The following is a 25,336-nucleotide window of genomic DNA, read 5'->3' as shown; positions in this document are numbered from 1 at the left end:
ACAGAGCTTACAGGGCATGCAGTGGCACATGCCTGTAATCCCAGCAACTTGGTAGGCTGAGGAAGGAGGATGGCAAGTTCAAAGCCAGCCTCAGCAACTTAGCAAAGTCCTAGGTATTTTAGCAAGATCTTATCTCAAAAATAAAAATGGCTAGAGATGTTATGTAATGGTTGAGCGACCTTGGGTTCAATCCCTAGTACCAAACAAAACCACAAAGGCTTATAAGGGACTTTTCTCAAAGAATACATCCATTTATCATAAATGATTTATACAAATTAAAAAGAAACAGAAGCAATGCAACAAACAAACAAACAAACAACAAAAAAAAAAAAAAACAGACAAAGCAAATGAAACCAAAAAAGTTTCAAAGAGCAACAAAACTTGGAAAGCCCCTGGGGACTGAATGGGGACTGAAATGGAAAAACTATATTATATGCATTTATGGAAATGTGGAAATAAACCCCTCTATTAAACTATAATGCACTAATAAAAATATTTTTAAATAACCAGGGAAAGATATTCCAATTCACTAGCATTCAAAGTTACATACGTTTTTAAAATAATAGGGCAACATTCCAGTCTATCAGATTGGTAAGACTTTTTAAATGATCAAACCCCGTATGGGTAATAGGGAAACAGAATCCTCACCAATTCTACTAAAATATAAATTCATAAAAAGAGACTTGAAAAGCAGGGCAGCCATAGCTATCAGAACTCATAATGTGCAATTCCTTGAATTAGCAATTCCTGAAAATATGCACATATCCATACATTTACTACAATACAGTTTAATGTAAAAACATAAAAAAGGCAGCAACCTAAATGACCATCAGTAGAAAACAGATCAAACATAATGAAATTTCCATGCAAACAAGTACTATAAAGCCATAAAAATAATGATGCAAATCTATAAAGTCTGACACAAAAAGAATAATTGTGATTTACAAGGACACAAAAAGAGCAAGTTACAGAACAGTGTGTATAATTTATTCACTGTTTATTAAAATTACAAAACATCAACATTTACATATAGAAGCAGAGACTCATTCAGCAAGTACATGTTGAGCTACAATACACATTCATTCAGTGTGTCTATACATTGATTCAACAAAAATGTATTGAACCTTTTATGCACTAGGCACAGGGGTGTACTTATCCATGCATCTGTCTGTCTTCCTCTAGGAAAAGATAACCACTGCACATCTGTGGAAAGAAAACACTCCAGCACTGGCTCTCTTGGGGTCTTTACTTTCTTTCTTTCTTTTTTTTTTTTAAGTTGTAGTTGGGCACAATACCTTTATTTTGTTTATTTATTTATTTTTTTAATATGGTGCTGAGGATCGAACCCAGGGCCTCGCATGTGTTAGGCCAGCGCTCTACCGCTGAGCCACAACCCCAACCCTTGAGGTCTTTACTTTCTACTTCACGTATGTCCACATTGTTTGACCAAAGGTAATGTTAAGTAGTAGATCCTTCAATACAGACCGTAAAGCTGACAGAAATGTTAACCCAATATAAAAAACTGTAACAGCCAAAGCGGGAGAGAGCAAATAGTCCAGGAAATGGCAAACCTTGAATAGGTACTACTGGTAATTTGTGTGTGAAGCAAAGGCTGGGAAGATATTTTCTGGACAAACTTTATTGGGAGTCCAGTCACGAGGATGACTAAAGCTATACGTAAATGGAGGCTTATCCAGCTTCCCGATGTTTACTGTGTTATCTGTGCTGACCATCCAAGAAGGCCATCCTCTCTGAGCAAGTTTTCTGACCTAAATGACTATAAACCCCTTCAACGTCTCTGTCAGGCACAAACTAAACACAAATATTCTAGTAAGAGAGATTTTTTTTTTTAATTCACTTTTTTAACCTTTATTTTATTTATTTGTTTTTATGTGGTGCTGAGGATCAAACACAGTGCCTCCACCCGTGCAAGGCAAACCCTCTACCAACTGAGCTACAATCCCAGCCCCGTAAGGGAGATTTTTTTTAAACCACAAATTGGAAAGTTCAGAAATGAGAAAAGTTTTGTTAGAAACATGCATAATTAAATGCCAGGTGGAAATAGAGACTGCAGGAGCCAAAGCAAATGACATAAATGATTGGCGCAGGTCAAGACAACAGACAGGTGGGAACAGAGGGCAGCAGGCAGGTCACCTCTAAATGGGGCAGGCACGACTAATTATCATCACCTAGGGATTGGGGTCTAATGTTGCTACATCTTGATTTTTCCAAAGAAAGCTGAAAAACTACTCTTTTCATTAGAAGGCTGAGGCAGGAAGATCACGAGGTCAAAGCCAGCCTCAGCAACTTAGCAAGATCCTGTCCCTAAATGTAAAATATTAAAATATGGCTAGGAATGTGGCTCGGTGTTTAAGCACCCCTGGGTTCAATCCCTGATACCTACCCCCCAAATATTTTATGAGAAATCTATTTTTGAAATGTTGACAACTAATTAAAATTAATAAAAGATTTTGGATTGGACATCTAAAAAGAGTCATATAGAAGCTTGTTTTAAATTTCTTCATGGCAACCATGATATAAATGTAAATGTATCAGCAAAGGTATTCATTGTATGACAGAACTCACACCATCTATTAAAAGAAAAAGGGAGGGCGGATTTGAAGCAAAAATATTTAGATGATCCAGACTGTGCTACCATTAAGGATACTTGCCCATATGAAGCATGTCCTCCGAATGTAATTCTACGATGGGCTTGGACAGGAGAGGCTTGTTTCTATGCGTAAATGGGAAAGAGAAAAAAATAATGAGTCCAATTACACACCAATTTACTCATGAGCTCATTTACTGCCAAAATGCAGATACCCACTATGGGAATGGAAAATACAGGCTGAGTATCCCTTATCTGAAGTGGTTGGAACCAGAAGTTTTAGAGAGTTCAGACTTCTTTCAGATTTGGGAATATTTGCCTAGACTTTATTGGCACATTACTTTATTAATCTGATGTGATGCTTAAAAAGTTTCAGATTTTGGAACATTTAGGATTTCAGATTTTTTGATTAGATAGATTCAACCTGAATACATTGCTTCTGTTCAAAGCAAGAGCCACTCCCAAAAGCTTTCAATTAATTACATTTGACCTTGTGCACGTACAATAAAAAACTCAGCAGACACAGGTTTCAAGTTAGGACAGCCAGGTACTATGCTCTGTATCTGATGTCCAAATCACACAGTGATCATGAAGTAATTCAACTCAGAAATAGCTAATGGTTGGCTAACAAGAATATTCTAAATGTTCCAGTATTCAGAACATCTCTAGTTTCTTGTTTATTCCCCCCAAAAATCTGCAATAGCTGTTCTCTGTCACAGGTAGTTGTAAGAATTGACTCTTCCCAGCTATCCTCCTTGATCTATACCCAAAGTACTTAAAATCAGCATACTTTAGTAACACAGCCACATCAATGTTTACAGCAGTTCAATTCACAATAGATAAACAGTGAAAGCAACCTAGATGCCCTTTGATAGATGAATGGATAAAGAAAATGTAGTATATACACACAGTGGAATATTACTCGGCATTAAAAGAGAACAAAATTATGGCATTTGCAGGTAAATGGATGGAGTTGGGGAATATCATGTTAAGCAAAGTAAGCTAATCCCAAAAAACTGAAGGCCAAATGTTGTCTCTGATAAGTGAATGCTGATCCATAATGGGCAGGGGAATGGGGGAGCGTATGGGAAAAATGGAGGAACTTTGAAACTGGGCAAAGGGGAGCATGGGGGCAGGAAAGATGGTGGAATGAGATGGACATCATCACCCTAGGTACATGTATGACTGCAAATATGGAGCGATGCTACGTCATGTACAACCAAAGAAATAAAAAGTTGTGCTGCAATTGTGTACAATGAATCAAAATGCATTCTGCTGCCATATATACCTAATTAAAATAAATTAATTTAAAAAATTGACTTTGGTACTAGAGATTGAATCCAGGGGCACTTAACCACTGAACCACATCCCCAGCCATTTTTTTGTATTTTATTTAGAGACGGGGTTACACTGAGTTGCATAAGGCCTTGCTAACTCGCGAAAGCCTGACTTTGAACCTTCAATCCTCCTGCCTCAGTCTCCTGCGCTGCTGGGATTACAAGTGTGCACCACGGTGTCTGCCAAGAATTGACTCTTAAATCCAAAAGTCTAGGAACTTTTATGTGATTAACTCCCTTAACCCAGAAAATACAAAAAATGAGATATCAGCCAAATTCACTTATCACAACAACCAAATCCTAATCCATTTTTCTTCCCAGGAAGCCATCTCTAAGCTTAACAGCACAGGCCAATGTACTCCTGTTTCACTGCAGAGTTCTAACTAGCTTAGTAGCACTATGCAGTTCCAAAAGCATTAGATCTGCCATCATTTTAAAAGCATTTTTAGGGCTGGGGATGTGGCTCAAGCGGTAGTGCGCTCGCCTGGCATGCGTGCGGCCCGGGTTCGATCCTCAGCACCACATACAAACAAAGATGTTGTGTCTGCCGAAAAACTAAAAAATAAATATTAAAAAATTCTCTCTCTCTCTTTAAAAAAAAAAAAAAGCACGTCTTCAACAAACTTACAACTAACTTTATTTAAAAATAAAATAAATTTTAAAAAAGCATTTTTAATATAAAATGTAATTTTATATTAGAAAAAATTAAAAACTTATTTTCATAATACAGACTAGGAAAAAAATAAAGCTTGAAACATATTTCCCAATTGGCAGAGATTAGACATGTCTGAAGAACAAGCTGAAACTTATATCTATTAAACTTTTAATGCAAAGATTAGAATTTTATTTGTTACTAATTTAAAGAGGGGTGGGTGGAGAGGGTAGTAAAAACTATAAGCCCTGACAGTGGTCTTCAGATAAAGGTTTAAACCCCAGCTCCATCCTTTCCTAGTCAGGACCTGGGGCGGATGAACTTCTCTGAGCTCATGATTATTCACTGCCAAAAGGTGACTGGAACAGGGCTCCACTCACTGAGTCTGCTGTGCAGGCTGACTGAGACGACCCAAGCGAAGCACTGAATGTGGTACAGGCAAAGAAAAGCTCCCAGCAAAGATTGGCAGACTTGTCGTCTACAACACTGCAAACTCCTTGAGTACTGAACTCAGAAGACCACCATAGGTCTCACGAATACTCATTCATGCAAGAAACAACAGAACATTTACTGTACAGCTATTCTGCTCGGGTACCTTTCTATGCCAAAGAGAGAAAGTAAACAAGAGACAAAATTTCAGGTCATTCAACTATGATGGGCCATTTTCACAGAAATCACATCAACGGACAGAAGAGTCCTAAGGGAAGGTGCAATCCTTGCTTAAGTCTACATGACATGTAGGGACGAGGGTCCCAGGGCAGGAAAGTAAGTGGGAAGGAGGTCCAAGGAAAGCAGTGACCTGGAACGAAGTCTCCAGCATGCAAACCTCCTGTCTACCAGGAGGTGGGCTTTCCCTCCAAGAAACCACACTTACTTGATGTTGTGCAGCTTTCTCGTGACTATCATTGGAAAGTCAACCTCAAAATATTTACTTGGGAGAAGATCTTCATCCTGGGGAAAAGCACACAAAATCATTTCTTTACTCACCAGTCACTGATCATTTTCCATGTGCCAAGCACTAAGTGCTGAAGAGCTATGCAGCTGAATACGGGTCTCAGGTCAGGGGACTGGTATGGTCAGAAGTATATTTTTCAAATTATTTTGGTTTCAATAAGCAGAACGGATTTGAGGGAAGGAAGACTGGATGCAGGAAACATTAGGAGGCTTCTATAGAGTCCATGTAAGAAAGTCTAGGGAGCCTGACCTAGAGGGGGCGTCTACAGTGGAGGCACCTGGGAAGTAGGACAAACATAGTTTTCTTCAAAAGCAGCTTGAGATAACTAGAGAGGGTCAGGAAGCCACTGTGACCAGCATTTCCTGAATGAAATAGAATAAAATAGCTACTATGACAAATGCAATGAGGGTTAAGTATTATTTTGGAGCTGAGTTTTGGTGATTGTGTTCTGTGTTTGTTATGGTGGAGGACGCTGACGTGGTGGGGAACGGGCACTCCAGAGCCAGGGCAGGATGCAAATCCCAGCTCCACATCTTACTTGTGGTGAGGTCTGGGAAATCGCTGAACTCCCTAAGCCAAGAGGTCCTCCTTTAAAAAGTAAAGAAAGTGACTGCACCTCGGGGCTGCGAGGCTTACGGAGGTAACGGGCCCTCGGAAGGCAGCCTGCCCTGGTCAATCTCCCCTCTGTGCCTTCATTGCTGACAGGCACAGCTGCACAGGCCTGGAGTCTGGCTCGGGATGAGCTTCTCACTGTGGGCCACAGACAGATAAGTGTGAAAGACACACACACCCGTGGCCCTGCTTCCCGGCGGCCTTCCCTAGCCTGGCTGCTGGCTACACACCCCATCTGGCGGTGCACAGTCCCTCCAGCCGCCTGCCCATAGTCCCCTGGCTCACTCACCCACTCCACCCGCCGACTTCTCATACCCAGCCACTCCTCCTCAGCGGTCACCTCCTGCCCACTCCAACAGCACCCCTCCTGGTCTCCTTCAGCTGCACATACATGTCGCCTCCAGCATTTCTTCACGCCTCTAAGGTTTTGCAAGAAACAAGGGCCAGCCTCTCCCCTTTCGCTCACTCATGCCCCACTTCCCATCTGTATTTATACCCCAGGAACAAAGAACTCCTTATGGTTTTAAAAAGGATGAAAAAGAAAACCGCTGATATCCTGAACCTGGCAATGGCTCCAGTGGTGCAAGATACAATGAAGGAAAGGAGAGTTCTAACCTGAGCAACTGGGCACACAGGGGAACCACTCAGAGGACAGTGACAAGAGAGGGAGACCAGGTACGGAGGAGCAGGCAGATGTTCAGAGGAGCTGACACCGAGGACAGCATGACGGAGCAGAAGTCACAGCACTCATTCTTAGCAGGAAAGCCACCTTTAGAGCAAACATGAGGCTGTGAGGTCTAACTGTCCACCCGAGAAGGTCCTCGGGTTGAAATCCCAGGGGATAGAGCCTGGGGCTTAATTTTTTAAGAAAAGACATCCCTAATGCATCCTAGGAGACCTAGGGTCTTGAACCTCAGCTGTCCACACTTCAGAGTCAAGCACACACCTGTGGCCTGAAGAGCTGGGCCTTGAAAATATTGGGAGGACATGTGTAGAGGGGATACAGAAGCCACGTCTGCTAAGACACTCCACAAAGACCAAAGGAGACAGGATGGGGTCCCACCTCTGCCCGCTAAAGACTGTCTTAACCAGGTCTCCTGGGAATAGGAGATGTCAGGATGCTGCTCCATCCCTTCCCTGGGATCTGCCAGTCTAGCCCATCTTGGCACTGGAAGAGGAGGTCCCACCCCTGGGGGGGTTAAGCCCATCTCCTTCCCCATGAACCCTTCCCTGTCCAAACAAGGAATAGAAGTGAGGACATGACCCAGCCCCTTCCCATGGGAACTTGAGTCCTGCCCTTCTGGGAATGGAGGCCAGGCCCCATTCTATCCCTTCCCTATAGGAAGAGTCCAGCACAGGTGTTTCAGGTGTGAAGGAGTCAGTAGGAGCAGGCCATCCCACTTGAAGACCACAGCCCTACCCTTGGCCCTTAGCAACATCTCATGCAAGCATTCCACTCAGCAGGGAGGAGCAGTACTTAAGCTCCCCACCTTAACCTGGGACCAACCTGACCTGACCTAGGAGGGCTCTAAGCTAACTCTGCTCTTGGGGAAGAGGACAGATGTTGAAATTCTACAGTTTTATTCTTCCAACCTAGATCTGGAGTGAGAGTTAAGCCTCTACCCTTGGGTAGAGTCCTGTCTTCTTCCTTTAGGGAAAGTTTGGGGAGATGCTGGGGATTACTGGGGATCCAGACCAGGTGTCTAGTACCCCAGTACTGTTGTTCAAAATGTAGAACAGGGTGAAGGACGGGGCCCCTCCAGGGAGATCCCTGCCCAGGAAAAAGACAAAGTCTCCCTTACAGGCAGAGGCTTGGAGGAAGGGTTGCAAAAGTGTATTGTACCTTCTCTCATTTGTTTAACTGATTTTTTAATTGTCCCCCCTACTCAGAAGCTAGGTTATCCCCAACCTCTGGCCCCTACTCAGTTCTTCATTTGGAGGATTCCCCCCATTTCAGAGTTATCAAGAGACACTCCTTACCCATCCCCACCTCTCCTGCTGCCTATACCCAAGGTCATCAGCTTTGGATTGCTGGGGCCAGGCCCCAAGGAGGGTGTACTGAGGGGTCTGTAGGTTTGTGATTAAAATAATAAATGCTAGGCGTGTTTGATGCGCTTTTAACTTTGAAAAAAAAAAAAAAAGACACTCCACAAGACCGCCTAAGGACTTGTGTACTCGGGGCCGGAGGGGCTCAGCAGGAAAGTGCACACTTAGCCCTTGTGAGGCCCTGGGTTTCACCCCCTCAAGAGCAAAACAGAATGCTCCTTGACAGCTGGGGACATAGCTCAGTGGCTGGCATGCAGGAGGCCCTGAGTTCCATTCCCAGCACCACAGAGGAACAAATTTTTACTCGCAGGGGACTAAGAGGTAAGAGTCATCTGAAATTCCACAGACAATGAGAAACACGAGCATCCAGTGCTGAGGGGACAGCAGAGCGTCCTCTGACTTTTACAGAAGAGCTTCCTTGTTCAAGAGCTGGCCCTGGCGCCAGCTCACCTGAGACTCTGAACAAGAGGCCACTACAGAGGAACACTTCCAAACAACACGCTGGCACTTTTAGGAGACCCCTTCCTTCTCGATTTTGACAGGAGAAAAATGGCTTCACCAAGTGATGTCCCGACTTTTGCTTCTGATTCTCTACGCCTTTGACATTCCACACCCAAAGAGCCTGCGTGTCGTGAGTTGATGTGGAAGACAGCTAAGACCCAGTACCACTGCCTGAGGACAGCTGGCAACAGAGCATCACTCAGACACAAAGGCCGCCTCCCCTACACAGCTGGGCCTTTGTATGGAAACAGTATTCAAGAAACATCAAGAAGCAGAGGCACCTTAAAGAACTTCGCTCCCCTGTTATTCTTTTTGTGAATTACTGGCATTCCTGCAGACAGGAATCTCCCACCATACAAATAGTCTTGGTCCCCTGAGATGACATGGAAGGAGCTCAGGCAGTAGTGGCAGCAGAAAGCCCATGACTCCCTGCTAAACTCTGCAGGTACAAAGGAACCATCCCAGATGGAGGGTGTGAGGATGCATAAGACAAAAGGATCATGGATAAGAGTTTCCCTAGACTTTCACCGAAACATATAACTCTAAAACAGAGACTGGTAAACTTTGTCTGCAAAGGGCCAGAAAATAAATATTTTAGCCTTTGCAAGCCAGATGGTTTGTGTTATAACTAATCAACTCTGCTGTCATCGTTGTCATATGCTGCCAGAGCACGATACGCAAACAAATGGAAGTAACTGTGTTCCAATAAAACTTTACTCACAAAAACAGGTGGTAAAGCAGATTGGTCCATGGCCTAGAGTTTGCAACTCCTACTCTAAAAGAGCAAACAAGGGAACTACCTACACATATTAAAAAAGAACCCGGGCTGGGGTTGTGGCTCAGTGGTAGAGCGCTCGCCTCTCATGTGCGAGACCCTGGGTTTGATCCTCAGCACCACATAAAGATAAATGAATAAAATAAAAAGGTATTGGGTCCAACTACGACTAAAAAATAAATATTTAAAAATAAGAACCCTCCCACAAAAAAATTATATCAGACCAATGTAATTATCAACAAAAGTGTGAAGTTTCCACAAAGGACTTTCAGATATTCTGCAATTCTCCTTCCTCACTACTGAGAGACAACATTTTTTCTTGGAAGGGGTACATTAACCTCAGCGTACTTTGCTCAGAAAGAAAAATCTCAGATTAATTATTAACCCACCTACAAGATGGGGTAAAAAGTCAATCATGGGATGAGGGGGTCTTGGGCCCAATGGAGAGATTTCTGCAGTGACTTATAACAACATGTCCTCTTCCGTGGTGTCTGCTCCAGGCCCTTACACCACACCACGGTACACTACATTACAAAGACTCAATAGACCTACAGAAGAGGGGATGTCACCAGAGAGAACCCCCTGAGCAACCACAGGGGCCATATGTGAAGAAGAGGGGATCTGGGATTTGATGAGCTGATTCCAATGTGCTCCCCAATCCAAAGGCCTGGCTGTAGATCCTGGATGAAAAAAACCTCTCACAGCCCAATTTCTGCCATCTTTCTAAGACCCCATTCCCAAAGCTCTCATGTTAACTCATGAGGTCATGTGTGTTAAGCATTTCACGAGTGTTAGTTATCTTATCTCAAAGAACACAGAGGCAAACGATGTACCTCAAGACTACGCTGAGGCCACTGGTTTCTCACGTAAGAGAAAGGCTGGAACCTTGAGGACCAAAACCTTATCAGGTGAGCTGATTAGGGACGAGCTTTGCAGGTCGGGTGATGTCCACACTCTAATTCACCTAGGTCTGACCTGCCAGAAAACTGGGGAAATGCACGTACCCATTATTGCTTCATGACTGACCTCACAGAAGAACCAAGAAAAATCTGAAAAAACCTACAAAATAGAATATGGAACCAGGAAAGATATTGTAGGGAAAAGACTTAGCAATAAAAATCAAGTCCTGGGCTGGGGATGTGGCTCAAGCGGTAGTGCGCTCGCCTGGCATGCGTGTGGCCAGGGTTCCATCCTCAGCACCACATACAAACAAAGATGTTGTGTCCACCGAAAACTAAAAAAATAAATATTAAAATTAAAAAAAATAAAATAAAAATCAAGTCTTGGAGTCAAAAGAGCAGCACTTTAGTCCTGATCTTGCCGCTACCTAGAATCAGGTTTCCTTCCACATGAGTGTGTGCAATCAGACTGGCCCCCAAGCCCTAGCAAAGATCCCATCAGAGAGCCACCACAGCAGGCCTGTGCACCTGACTGTCAAACCTCAGCCCTGCAAACCTCCCAATTTTACCAGATGTCATGATGTAGAGAACAGATCCTGGTTATTATAAAAATTACAAATGCTCTTTGCCCAGGAATTCTGATAGAATTTTCTTCCTGATATATATCCACACACATAGGGGAAATACATGGGTTTTTATTCTAATCCCACTTGAAACAACAGCAATGAGGAACAACCTGATTTCATTAGGACCCTGCTGAGAGAAAACCTGAGACAGACAGTGCTGTGGGGAGCCTGCAGGCAGGCGACGGTGGAGACAGGCTTCACTGCGCACCTTTTAAAATACTTTTAAAAATTCTGACCGAGGTAAACGTCTTCAAAAAATTAAACTGAGGGGCTGGGGCTGGGGCTGGGGCTGGGGCTGGGGCTCAGCGCTAGAGCACTTGCCTAGCACGTGCAAGGCGCTGGGTTCGACCCTCAGCACCACATAAAAATAAATAATAAAAATACAGGTATTGTCATTAAAAAAAAAAATTAAACTGAAACAACTGGACAGGTTGGAGGGGGGGGCGGTTCACTTACCTTTAGTTTCCAGAAGGTGGTATCCATCCCAGCCCCAAGGTTAAGAACCTGACAATGACATTCTGTCTTCCGGAGAAAAGCCTTTAGAAGCTGATTGACACCATGGACTCGAGCAAAATATCCTTTGAGAGGGCAGAGAAACAAGCCATCACCCAGAATTTTCCTTACAAACCCACCTCACCAGAACCAAGCACCACGTGGGGTCCCCATCTCTATAACATTTGTTAGGAAATCCAACTTAAGACCATGGGAGAGATGCAAAGGAAAACAGCTCACCCGTGTTCCCAGGAACCACTGCTTTTTAAAATCTCTTTGCTTTTTTTTTTTTTCTTTTTATGTAATATGGAGATTGAACCTAGGGGCACTCCATCAAAGAACTATACCCCAACCCTTTTTTTAAATTTAATTTTTTTTTTTTTTTTTTTTTACTTTTATTTTGAGACAGGGTCTCGCTGAATCACCCAGGCTGGCCTTCAGCTTATAATTCTCCTGCCTCAGTCGCCTAAGTAGCTGGGATAATAGGCAGGTGCCACATTCCCTGCTTCTTGGCATTTCTTATAGACCCTACCCAAAGGATTCCTCTTTGGGGGCCAAGATTCCCTGCACACAGGGGAATTATGATCATTCAGCCAATTTCTTAGTGGGGTTGAGGATAAATCATGCACCTGCCTCAAGTCCTTGGTTTTTCTTAATGAAAATTTCTTACAAAGCCTAATAGTGTCACTAACCAACACTATAACAAAGAAGTAGAAAGCAATCCCATACATGAACAAACAGCTCATGGTAAAAGATATATAAATGGGTTTTTATAAAAGAAAATGACCCTCAACCTCACCTACAAATAAAGTTTCATAGCACAGTGTATTGGTAAGGAAGCTAGGATTATTCCTTTCATATTCTGTTAAAGGAGTGCATGCTAGAACTTCTTTTAAGAACGAATCCCTAGGGGCTGGGGATGTGGCTCAAGCGGTAGCGTGCTCGCCTGGCATGTGTGCGGCCCAGGTTCGATCCTCAGCACCACATACCAACAAAGATGTTGTGTCTGCCAAAAACTAGAAAATAAATATTTAAAAAATTCTCTCTCTCTCTCTCTCTCTCTCTCTCTCTCTCTCTCTCACTCTCTCTTTAAAAAAAAAAAAGAACGAATCCCTAAAACCTCAGGTCTCCTATGTGGTGAGCAGGTGGTGGGGAGGGAGATGGTACTTGCCTCTGTTAATTTCAGGGGCCTTCCTCTCTTTAGTCAGCCTCACGAGGTGCTGGATGTAAGGATCATGCCAGTAGCCAACGCTCACTGCAAACCTGGAAGGGGCCAAAGAGTAGGCCATGAGTGCAGCTGGTAGGTCAGGCCCAGGCTCCACTGCCCAGGTCCCAGGTATAGAGGACAACTGTACCACAAAGGGCAATAAATGCACACTGTAGAGCCCCACTGCACCTTTAAATAGACTCATCCATCCACTGTCACATTAAACCGCCCACTATGGATCCCACAGTGGTCGTTTCTCACCTTCCCTAGGACTCTAAACAGCAAAAACCCCACTCATACTTCATAAAGAACACTGTTAACTACCTGTTTACTCAGTGAACTCACTGGTCAGAGCTGACCAGGTAGCTGCACAAAACCAAACAGTGTGTCCCCAGAGGAAGAACCAAAGATACTGGTGAGCATCACGAATTGCTACCTAAGTATTTCTCCCAATTCTGTATCAAGTACTAGTAATGACACTTCTTTAGAGATCACAGTGGGGAAACCAGGAACAAATAAACCAACTCAGAAAACATGACCAAAGTCTAAGTTCTACACTACCAGGAGCAGTATCTGTACTACAAGGAGTACTAGGAGCTAAAGCCCTGATCATGCTCTGGACACCTTCTGGCAACCATGTCAGCTGGCCTTAGGACAACTGACAAGTCATGACAAGAAGAGCCTGGATCCCAAGGCCACCCTAAATTTCTGCGGAACTGCAGCCTGGTCTGCTGTCAACATATAGTCTGTGTGATACGTGTCTATCGTTTAGGCAATTTAAGAAGGCCTCTTACTTGCAGCCTAAAACATCCTAACTGGTACCCTTAGCATATCTCCATTTCCATGTTCCTACACAACTAGGAAGGAACTTAAGTATGTGTATGTGTGCGTTTGTGTGCGTGTGCACGTGTGGTGTGTGCATGTGTGTGTGTATCTCCCAGGTGGATTCTAAGCTCCTGAAGCAGATGCCATATCTTCTCTTTTCATCAAGGCTTACTCCTACCTTGCTACAGTAGGTGCCAGATTCTGTGCAAACCTGTCTCCCACAGTCTCTCTCATCTGTTTGCACATCCAGACACCCATGAGGGAAGCACATGGGTTAACGCAGCGAACTCAATACACAAACATGCAAAACACTCACTGACAGGTAGGATTCGGTGATCCAAACTTCCCAAAGGAAATCAGTACACTTGCAAAGTTTTATAACAGTAAACTTTCTCAGTTATCTAAAATAATTTGCTTTTGGAACAGTAAATTGTGACCCATTGACATGAAATTAGTGTGCAATCCTATTTGTTTTTTTTTTTTTTTCAGTAGGAAGGAAAGTAAAATAGAAAATATCTCAAGGGAGAGAAATGAATTACAGTAGATGGGGTAGAGAGAGAAGATGGGAGGGGAGGGGAGGGGGGATAGTAGAGGATAGGAAAGATAGCAGAATACAACAGTCATTAGTATGGCAATATGTAAAAACGTGGATGTGTAACCGATGTGATTCTGCAATCTGTATACGGGGTAAAAATGGGAGTTCATAACCCACTTGAATCAAATGTATGAAATATGATATGTCAAGAGCTTTGTAATGTTTAACAACCAATAAAAATGTAAAAAAAAAAATAGAAAATATCAGCATGCACTAGTAAGGGTTAAGGCTGTTGGAGGTTTTGTCTCAGGCTTGAGCTGAAGATCTAGGTGCAAGGGAAAACATGCTTTCCCCCTGTTCAACGCTGATTTCAAAGGGTCTTCCAGTGCCATCTAGTGGGGAAAGCCCTATCTGCAGTTGAGGTTCTGTCCAACCCTAAATTGACACAGTGCTCATCTGTGCCTTCTGCTGAGAGGAGACAGGAAAGAGGAATTTAGAAAGTGTCTGCCGATGGGGCGCAGTGGTGCACCTCTGAATCCCAGAGGCCAAGGCAGGAGGATAGCAAGTTCGAGGCCAGCCTGAACTTTTATTTTTTTATTTTTTTTTAATTTAGGTTTTAGTTTTATGTGGACACAATATCTTTGTTTTATTTTTATGTGGTGCTAAGAATCAAACCCAGTGCCGCATGCATGCTAGGCGAGCGCTCTACCACTTGAGCCACATCCCCAGCCCCCCGAACTTTTTGAGACCCTGTCTCAAAACAAAAAATAAAAAGATCTAGGGGTGTAGCTCAGTGGAAAAGCGTCTCTGGGCTCAATCCCCAGTACTCCCCCCACCCAAAGAAAACAATACTGATGATCCAAGAAAATGCAAAATGAAAGCAAAAACAGCAATATTTCCTTTAACAAACTGGCAACAAAACCATTTTCTAATAGACCTTGGCTTTGTAGGAGGAGGGGGAAGAGGGCGCTCGAGCGCTGCGGCTGGAAACAAGAGCTACACAACCGTGTGCGAGGCGCTGCAGCAACAGGCAGAACAGCCGGACACACGGGCCAGACCTAACCGGTCCACTTCAGGGCTCACCCTAAGTGAACACAGCAATGGCACAGGAGCTTTCTCCAGGAACACTGAACAGGAGGGTATGAACATCCCGGGAACAAAGCAGACTAAAACTTATATGCAGAGGATGTTCCTAATAGTTAGAAAAATGTATCTGTATCGTATAGTCATCTCTATGACTGTATGTAAGCTGTCTGCGCGCGCACACACACACATTGCCCACAGAGAGCACCGAGTCACCCAGCGCTGCCAACAGTGTGTCCTCACACCATCGGGACGCTGTGGTCCATTTCCACTGCGCTCCTCGGCTCAAAATAAAAACCCAAACAACTTCCCTTGCTTCCATATATCCTGACTTCCTGTTTTAAAACTCTGATTAAAATAATCAAAACTGTCAGATTTGGAAAGACCTTCAACATTTTCTAGTCTTGATTCAACCCGCCACTGCTCTCAATTTCCAGTCACCTACCACTGGCTCGGTAAGTCTTTTCACTCCCCAGGCATTTGCCTATCACCCAGGGCTGACTGGCTCCGAGCATTTTCTCCTAGGGAGACACTAATAAATTCCTACCTATTGAAATGTAAAATGTCTGGCTGGTCCCACCTAAAATCATTTCACATTCCTTTGTGAGAACACCAACCCAGTCCAACCACGCATTCACTCCAGAAGCATTTACAGGCGGCATCCCTTTGCATAAGTGTCAACTGCAACAATGGGTCCTTCAGCAGAGAGGTGTGAGACCCCTCCCAGCAGGCTGGGGAAGGGAAGAGGCCCTCCCTGCTGTTCCTGCCAGGAGGAAGGCTGGCACCTCACCGAGGGCTTAGGACAAGCCAGGCATTATTCCAAATGCTTGACAAACAAGAACACAGATCACCCTTGGAAAAGCCTAGGAGGAAGGCTGCTTTGCAAACAAAGTCAGGCAGCTCCTCAAGCTGCAGAACTTCTAGGCAGTAGTGGGATTCTACTACCTCTCAAACCTACTTACCCTCCTGGATTTAGATCTCCCCTATCCTCACTTCTTGTTTCCCTCCTAACACTTTGGTTGCTTAAAGAGTGAGTGAGTGTGTGTGTGTGTGTGTGTGTGTGTGTATGCCTATCTGTGTGTACAGGTACGTATTTGTGAATACAAAAATCAACTGACTGTTCTCAGCATTAAGATTTCAAGACTAGGGTTTTGACAGCATACTGCTGTGCTCTTTTAAAATGTTGTACTATCTCCAACTTGAATTTTATTGTTATTCTTTCAGTTCTTTTGGTCACATCTTTAGTTTCTATTTCCTGATGGTTTTATTCTTGGTCTATAAATGGAAAGCAAGAAGCAAAATCTTGAGGGCAACAGACTACACCTAAATGGAGATTGCATTTGTTGCCCTGTCTACGAGGTCTGAGTTCATCTGCCAGTCTTTACTTGAACCACCTAAAAAAATTGGCCTTGACACTTAAGAAGACTCACAGGCAACAATTATTCCCCATCTCCCAAAATACTATCTGTTTTGTCTTCTGGTTTCATCTAATATATAATTATTTTATATGAATTAATGTGATCTAAAATTGACTGTCCCTTCTCACATTTATGTGGAAGCTAAAAAAGTGATATCAGAGAAGTAGAATGGAAAATACTATTTACCCTACGCAGGAAGAGTGTGGGGTAGAATGGATAGAGAGGATGGTTAACAAGTACAGGGGTGCAGGTAAATAGAAGCAATAACTTCTAATATTCTACAGATAATAGGATGACTACTGTTGACCACAACTAATTTCGCTAGCAGAGAGGATTTGGAATGATTCTAATGCAAAGAAATGGTAAATATATGATATGCCAACTACCCTGATCAGATCATTACACATTTTAGCATGTACTGAAATGTCACACTATACCTTGTAAGTATGCACAACTATTATGTGTCAATTAAAAATAAAATCTACTCGCTGTGCTACTGGGCAAAGTATAAATGAAAAAGGGACCAAAATTCACAACACGATGAAATAAACAGGGGAATCCAGTTAGAGAGTTCCCTGGGTCAATGTCCCATCTCTAACTTTATAAAACAACAACCAATATGTAATATAATAACAAGATGTTCTGGATCTAAATAATGCTAAACTACTTTGGGGAAAAAAGGATTTAAGAACATATATCAGGGGCTGGAGATGTGGCTCAAGTGGTAGCGCGCTCGCCTGGCATGCGTGCGGCCCGGGTTCGATCCTCAGCACCACATACAAACAAAGATGTTATGTCTGCCGATAACTAAAAATAAATAAATATTAAAAATTATAAAAATAAAAAAGAACATATATCATAGTGCTGGGGATGTGGCTCAAGCGGTAGCGCGCTCGTGCAGCCCAGGTTCGATCCTCAGCACCACATCAAACAAAGATGTTGTGTCCGCCGGAAACTAAAAAATAAATAAATTTAAAAAAAGAACATATATCATGAACAAGGTTTGCCTATTCATTTTCTTAAAATATCTACTTTTCCTTTATAGTTAGTGCTTTTGGCATTCTGTCTATGAAACATTTGGTCTTCCAATGTTGCAAATATTTTCTCCTTTTCATAGGAAGCTCTGTGATTCTAGCTTTGACGTACAAGTTTATAATCCACCCATGATTCATACATATGGAATGAGTAGGGGTCAACACTTTTTTTCCCATTTGAAGATCCAGATGATCCAGAATTACCAGGTCAAGAGACTCTCCTTTTCCCAATGAACTGACTTACTTGAGGCTAAAATCAATACTGACAGTACATATGTAGGTTATTTCTGAATTATCCGTTCCATTTTATTCATCAATTCATCCATCTTTATGCCAGGGCCACACTATTTTTTTTACTACAGTGTTACAGCAAATCTTAAAACTTAATAATGTCAAAACTGAGCAGTATAAGTCCTCCATCTCTGTTATTTTGAAATTGTTTTGTTTTGTTTTGTTTTTGCAGAGGGAGGGAAGGTAGAGGGCAATGATATAGATCCTCTATTCTATATACATTTGTTAATTTCTTCAAAAAACATGGATAGTATTTTGATTGGGATCTCACTGTATATACTAAATTGAAAAGAATAAAAACCTTAAGGTTTTTATATCACATCTTCTAATGTCTGAGCAAAATGTATCTCCCATTTAAGTCCTTAATGTCTCAGTAATATTTTATAGTTTTCTGTGTAAAGGTGTTCCCTGTCTTTCATTAAATTTACTCCCAGTTTTTTATGCTATTGTAAATTATATTTTTAAATTTTACCTTCCTATACGCGTATGTATAATACACCCACATCTGTTAAAGAATTCCTATCTAGAATACATAATAAATTAACAAAAGACTTGAACAGATAGTACATAAAAGATATCAAAACAGCCAATGTGAAAAATGAGTCACCATGGAAATGTCATTCTGAGCCATAATTCGATGCTATCTGGCACCTCTAGGCAATACCCATGTTAACAAGATAAAGAGCAACTGGAGTTTTGAGACATTGCTGGTGGAAGTGTAAACTGATAAGCCGCTTTGGAAATTAGTTTGGCAGTTAAGTATCAACCACCCTATGATTAAGCAATTCTACTCCTAGCAAGGAGAATCCAGGAGAAATGAAAAGTCTTATATAAGAATGTTCACAGCCCATTTACAATGGCCACGCTGGACACGGTGTGAATGTCCATCAGCAGGTAAATGCTCAGGAAGAAAAAAAAAAAAAATCACACACCAGGAAAAAGACACAAATCATTTTACACTGACAAAGATTCTCTCCTGGACCCAACTCTAGCCAGGCTCCTCTGAGCCTTCTTCCTGACAGGCCTCAGCCTTGGCCTACAAAGATCTGAGCAAACACTAACATAATTTCTAACAGCCCATCACCCCTTCAAGTTCCTGCCTGAGGAAACTCAAGGCTGCCAAAAGAACTGGCCATTTCATTCAATACCTAAGACAGGGCTCTGGCCTCAGCCTCCATGGGAAGCAGGAGCCTAACTTCCAAAAGCACCAGTTAGCAAAGCCAGCTGGGTGTCCATGAACCAACCAGCCTTCCTGCTCTTTGTAATTTTTCACCTCCTGAACCTACTGAGCCCCTGCTCACCTCCCTGCTTCATCATTCCCCCTAAAACAACTAGTCACCTCTACTCAAACTCAAGTTCAGTTACTTCAGTTCATGCTGGCTTAAAATGAACTCTAAGAGTTAGTACTGATTAAAATCTCCCAATAGCACTTTATTACCTGGCTTTGTTTTTCTTTGACAACATACGCAACATGGATAAACTTCAAGTAACCTGTTGAGTGAAAAAAAAAACAACCCACAAAACAATATGTCCTATACAAGTCCATATATATGATGTTCAAGAATAAGCAAATCTACTCTAACAGTAGCCAAAATCAGAAAATGGTTGGTAGGAGACTTACTAGAAGGAGATATGAGAGAATATTCTGGAGTTTCAGAAACATGTTTTGTTTTGGGTGGTGGTACAAAGATGCATATAATTATATCACTCATCAAAACAAACCACAAAGGGCTGGGGATGTGGCTCAAGTGGTAGCGCGCTCGCCTGGCATGCATGCGGCCCGGGTTCGATCCACAGCACCACATACAAACAAAGATGTTGTGTCCGCCAAGAACTAAAAAATAAATATTAAAATTCTCTCTCTCTCTCCTCTCTCTCTTTATAAAAAAAAAAAAACACGAAGATTTAGCATTTTATTATATGTAAATTATCTCCCTCTATTCCCCTATCCCCCACTCCACGCCCCCCACCTTTTCTTTCTCTCGTCGCTTTCAAAAGTACCTGGGGAGGCTGTGGCTGTGGCTCAGTGGTAGCACATTCACCTGGCATGTGTGAGGCACTGGGTTCAAGTGTCAGCACCACATTAAAAAAAAAAAAAAAAAGAGTACCTGAGGGAGGAGGTGAGGAGGAGGATGAAGCCAACCTTCAAAGTTCCCCTTCTGTCATAGTATGCCTTGTGATATGATAAGAAAATACCTGAGATTGAATAGTTTATAAACAACAGAAATTTATTTCCCTGTAGATCTGGAGGCTGGGGCATTCAAGACCAAGGTTTGGTCTCTGGTATGGGCCTTCTTGCTGCATCCACACGAGGAAGGAAGGGGAAGAGGGCACAAACCCACGCTGGCCAGCCCTTGTTACAGTGTCATTAATCCACTCACGAGGGCAGAGGCCTCACGACCTGAACACCTCCACAAGGCCCCACTAGCAACACTGCTGTAGCAGAAATTAAGTTTCCAACTCATGAATTTGGGGGTCACCTTCGACCACAGCACGTTCTAACCTCTACCACCTGCTTCCTTCTTACTAAGATTCTGTTTGCGGTGTCAGTTTGCCCTGTCAGAATTCTTCCCTCCCTGGCCAATAGGAAGTCTACAGACTAGGGATCCCTGAAAAGAACTCGCTTTCTTGATGACAAGGAACGGGCTCAAAACACACGACTTTTGCTAGCATCCCTTTTGTTTCCTCTGCCTTCCTGAAGAACAGTTGTTCAAATGAACTAGGAAAATTCTGACTTCCCTACTACAAACCTATCCTTACCCTGAAAAACAAGCTAAGGAAGCTCTGACGCAATGTATAAACAAAAACAATGTCAACTGCAAATCAAGGAGACACACACATTACTGTATTACCACATATGTAAGAATGTAGTACATAATACAAGTGATGTCTCAAATCAACATACAAAGATAGACAATAATGACTAGGGACAAAATGACTGCAGCTTACAACAGAAACTATTATGATGATTAGAAACATCTTTCTAAAGATGTTTAGAAATAACTCTCAACCCCAAAGGTAAAGATTTGTCAGATGTGACATAACTTTTCTGTGTTCATACATGAATACATCACAGTGAATCTCCACATCATGTACAACTGGGAGAATGGGATCCTAATTAGAGTAAGTATAATATGTCAAAATACACTCTACTGTCATGTATATCTAAAAAAAAAAAAAAAACGTAGCCAGGCACAGTAGCGCATGTCTATAATCCCATTGGCTCAGTAGGCTGAGACAAGAGGATTGTGAGTTCAAAGCCAGCCTCAGCAATGGTGAGGCACTAAGCAACTCAGCAAGACCCTGTCTCTAAATAAAATACAAAATAATTGGGTTGGGGACATGGCTCAGTGGTCAAATGCCCCTGAGTTCAATCCCCAATACCAAAAAAAAAGGAAAGAGAAATGTGCAACTTCAAAAGCTGCATGGATAAATAAAAGGAACTTTAAAAAAAAAAAAAAAAAAAAAAAAAAAAAAAATATATATATATATATATATATATATATATTTACTTTTTAATTGTAGTTGGACACAATACTTTTTTTTATTTATTTTTATTGGTACTGAGGATCGAACCCAGGGCCTCACACTTGTTAGGCAAGTGTTCTATCGCTGGGAGCCACAATCCCAGCCCCTAAAAGGAACTTTTGAATCCAAAAAATATATACAGAATAAATAAAGCATATATATGCATTGATTTCAAAATAGATCAGGCTTTTATGCTTGGTTCTTATCATCTCAAGATCCAAATTCTCACGGGCTGGGGATGTGGCTCAAGTGGTAGCATGCTCGCCTAGCATGTGTGAGGCACTGGGTTCGATTCTCAGCACCACATAAAAATAAAGATACTGTGTCCACCTAAAACTAAAAAATAAATATTAAAAAAAAATCCAAATTCTCAAAATTGTTAAAATATATTAAATCAAAAGGAAAGAAATTCCTTAACTGTTAAACACTAATTTACATTTTATAACATGACATCATAGTTTACTTTTTTTGTCAAAGAAAGACAGAATTATCCTCAACAGATGCCATTACCGTACATAAAATCTGACCTCAGAGGACTACTAGAAATGGATCTTCATGATTAATTGTGCATGATTATTGCATATTTAGATTCATGCTTTCTATTCCAATATTTGGAATCAGTTACATTGGCTATATTGACTAATATTTAATCACACAAATGGAAATGCTTGTTTATTTTAAGTTGGAGTGTATGGTAGGAGTGATTTTGGAGTCAATAGTCAAGAAATACAGTGCTAGTTCATGTCTACAGTTCAGTAGCACATTATGTATAAAGAGTTCCCAGTGTAATTCTATAAGTGATTAGAAATCTTACTAAATTGTCCTATTTGAATTTGGTCTAAAATATAACTTCATTAAAAAAAGGGGGGGGGCTGGGGTTGTGGCTCAGTGGCAGAGCGCTTGACTCGCCATGTGCAAGGCTCGCCTCGCATGTGCAAGGCCCTGGGTGCCATCCTCAGCACCATATAAAAATAAATAAAAGTTACTGTGTACAACTACCAAAAAAAAAAAAAAAATTTATATATATATATATATATATATATATATATATATATATATCTCTCAAAAAAAAAAAAAAAAGACTGTCAGACTTTCTGGGGGAGGAGTTTGTGGTACAGGGGATTGAACTCAGGTCTCCTGCATGCTAGGCAAGTGCTCTACCACTGAGCTACATGCTTAGCCCTTCTTTTTTATTTTTGTTTTCTTGAGACAGGATCTCATGAAGTTGCTCAGGCTGACCCCAAACTTAAAATCCTCCTGCCTCAGTTTCCCTGATAGCTGGGATTACAGGTGTGTGCACCATGCCAGGCAAGATTGTCAGATTTCACAACATAAAGCTTTACTACTTCTGTTACTATAAAACCCACTGAACGGGCTGGGGATGTGGCTCAAGCAGTAGTGCGCTCGTCTGGCATGTGTGCGGCCCGGGTTCGATCCTCAGCACCACATATAAACAAAGATGTTGTGTCCGCCAAATACTAAAAAATAAATATTAAAATTCTCTCTCTCTCTCTTTAAAACAAAACAAAACAAAAAAAAAAACCCTGAACAAGTTAAACTGAAAGACATGTAGCAGCTTTCCAGAAAATACTGCAACAAATACAGAGTCCAATCCTTGATAGAGAAAGTTCTTACAAACTAATAATAAACACACAAGATGAAGCTCAATGGTTTAAAAAAAAAGTGCTTGCACAGCATGCATAAGACCCTGGGTTCAATCTCCAGAATTGCCAAAAAACAAAACAAACAAGAAAAAGCCAAACAACCCAATAAGAAGTGATATGGAGATATGCAGATAGGGATCACACAAAAATCTGCCAATTTCAAATTTAAAAACTATTATTTTCCACTTGTCAGTTGATGAAACAATTTAGAAACTGACAATATTCAATATTTGCATCTCATTCAACATGAATGGGAAAAGAAACTAATACAACCTCTTCCCGGGACAATTTTACAGAAATTTCATAACACAAATCTTTCCTAGGAATACTCCAACACATGTGGGAAGATGCTGACCACAGCATGATCTGAGTAGCAAAAACAGAACCATCTCAGTAGGACAACAGAAGAATGGTTAAAGCACCACCACACCCAGAACACCGTGCAGCCATTAAAAAAGAATGAGGCAAGCCCGGGTGAAATGACACGTGCCAAATGCCCACATTAGAGCACTAAAGGGGGCAGGGAGGTACTCACCACTGCCATTACAAAAATAAGCTTTTAAGAGGAAAAAATTATGGGATATTGATATTCTAGATCCAAGATCATTATCTTTGACAGATATTTTCCAAAACTGAATTTGTTCCTTTAAAAAAAATGAAAAAGGAAAGAAAGAAAGAAGTCCTCCATAATTTATTTTACTTTACACATGGACAAGTTTTGCAGCTCATTTATCTTCAACAGAATGTTCTACTTCTAAAGTGGCAAATCTTCTCTGGGAATGGAAAATAGTACCTACCTTGAAAACATTTCAGATCAAATCTCTACCTTGCTCCCTGGGGCTCAGTTAAAGATGCAGTGTGCTGGAAAGGCCTGGGGCCAGAGCCCTCCGGAAAAATCTGGCTTTGCCTGCAGGTGACCCTGGGACCTGCTTCCAGGTCAGGAGGAAGGGAGGGCATTTTTCAGTTTGGTAGAGAAACCAAATTAAGGGCTGTAAGTTTCACAATGAAATTTCAGCCCTACAGGCCCTGATCTGGTTTCTTAAAAAATATAGACTAGGGCTGGGTTTGTAGTTCAGTGGGAGAGCACCTACCTAGAAAGTGTGAGGCACTGGGTTCAATTCTCAGCACCACACATAAATAAAGATACACTAACAACAACAAAAATAATTTAAAAAAATATATAGACTGCTCAAAACCAGTAAAAGAGAAAAAAATTTTAAGACCTCATCAGGAAATGTAATCTTGAACATGTGCATTCAGCTTCTAACATGACAAATACTCACTGTGTGTCTTCAATGTCGATAGCACGCAGGCAGGCATGGTCCCTGCTCTGTGTCAAGTTTGGGGTAGACAAACATTAAGTAATGAACTTCTGCGCTGTTGACTACAAAGGAGACTCAGGGGATGCTAGGCATAGATCTGTGGTGTCAGAGCACCTCTTTGACAGAGCCACATCTGAACTACTCAAGCACCCTGGAGCCATCCTGGACTCCTCAGTCCCACCCCACATCCATCTGTCAGCATATTATATCAGCTCCATCTTCCAAATGCATCCAGAGCCTGATGCTTCTCAACACCTCCTCCACTATCATTCTGCACCAAGCACAGCATCTGTCACTTCGGATGCTCCCTGCACTAGTAGATTTAATCTCCCTGCCACCATCCTCGCCTGCTACAGTCTGTTCCCAGCAGAGAAACTGCACTGATCCTGCTAAAACTCAAGTCAGATCTTTTCACTCTTGGGTTCCAAATCCTCCATGACTCTGGTCTCAGGGTAAAAACTGGATTCTTACTAGAGCCTGGCATGGTGGCGCAGGACTATAATGTCAGCAACATGGGAAGCTGAGGCAAGAGGATTACAAGTTCAAGTCAGCCTCAGCAACTCATCAATGCCCTAGCCATTTAGCAAGACCTTGTCTCAAAATTTTAAAAAAGGCTGGAGATGTATCTCAGTGGTAAAGTGTCCCTAAGTTTAATCCCCAGTATTAAAAAAAAAAAAAGAAAGCCTACTAGATATGGCCTGCAACCTCTCCACCAACACCCCTCACCTTCTCACTCTGGCTTTGCTTTTCCTGGAACAGGTAGGGCCAGCTCTGGCCTCAGGGCCTTCCACTCTCTAGTCTCTACCTGGGAAACTGTATTTACCTTCCCTGGTTACCGCCTCTCAAATCACAACTCCTTCCAACAAGAATGCACCTACCACCAACTGGCATGCTGGTATTTGGCTTATTTGTTCCTAGCTGTTTCC

General features: G+C 42.0%; 1 protein-coding gene across 1 annotated transcript in view; it reads right to left on the bottom strand.

The window, feature by feature from the left end:
- The window catches only part of Lcmt1 (leucine carboxyl methyltransferase 1), a 48,875-nt gene that overhangs the window by 16,593 nt on the left and 6,946 nt on the right, over positions 1-25,336 (bottom strand). The window contains exons 2-5 of the mRNA XM_027948521.3: positions 12,675-12,766; positions 11,468-11,589; positions 5,472-5,548; positions 2,673-2,734 (exon numbers count right to left, since the gene is read on the bottom strand). Of these exons, the coding sequence (XP_027804322.1) occupies positions 2,673-2,734; positions 5,472-5,548; positions 11,468-11,589; positions 12,675-12,766 (353 nt within the window). The remainder of the gene's footprint in view (positions 1-2,672; positions 2,735-5,471; positions 5,549-11,467; positions 11,590-12,674; positions 12,767-25,336) is intronic.

This window comes from Marmota flaviventris, chromosome 19 (assembly GCF_047511675.1).
Source record: "Marmota flaviventris isolate mMarFla1 chromosome 19, mMarFla1.hap1, whole genome shotgun sequence".
NCBI lineage: Eukaryota > Metazoa > Chordata > Mammalia > Rodentia > Sciuridae > Marmota > Marmota flaviventris.
This window is presented reverse-complemented; position numbering and strand designations above follow the sequence as displayed.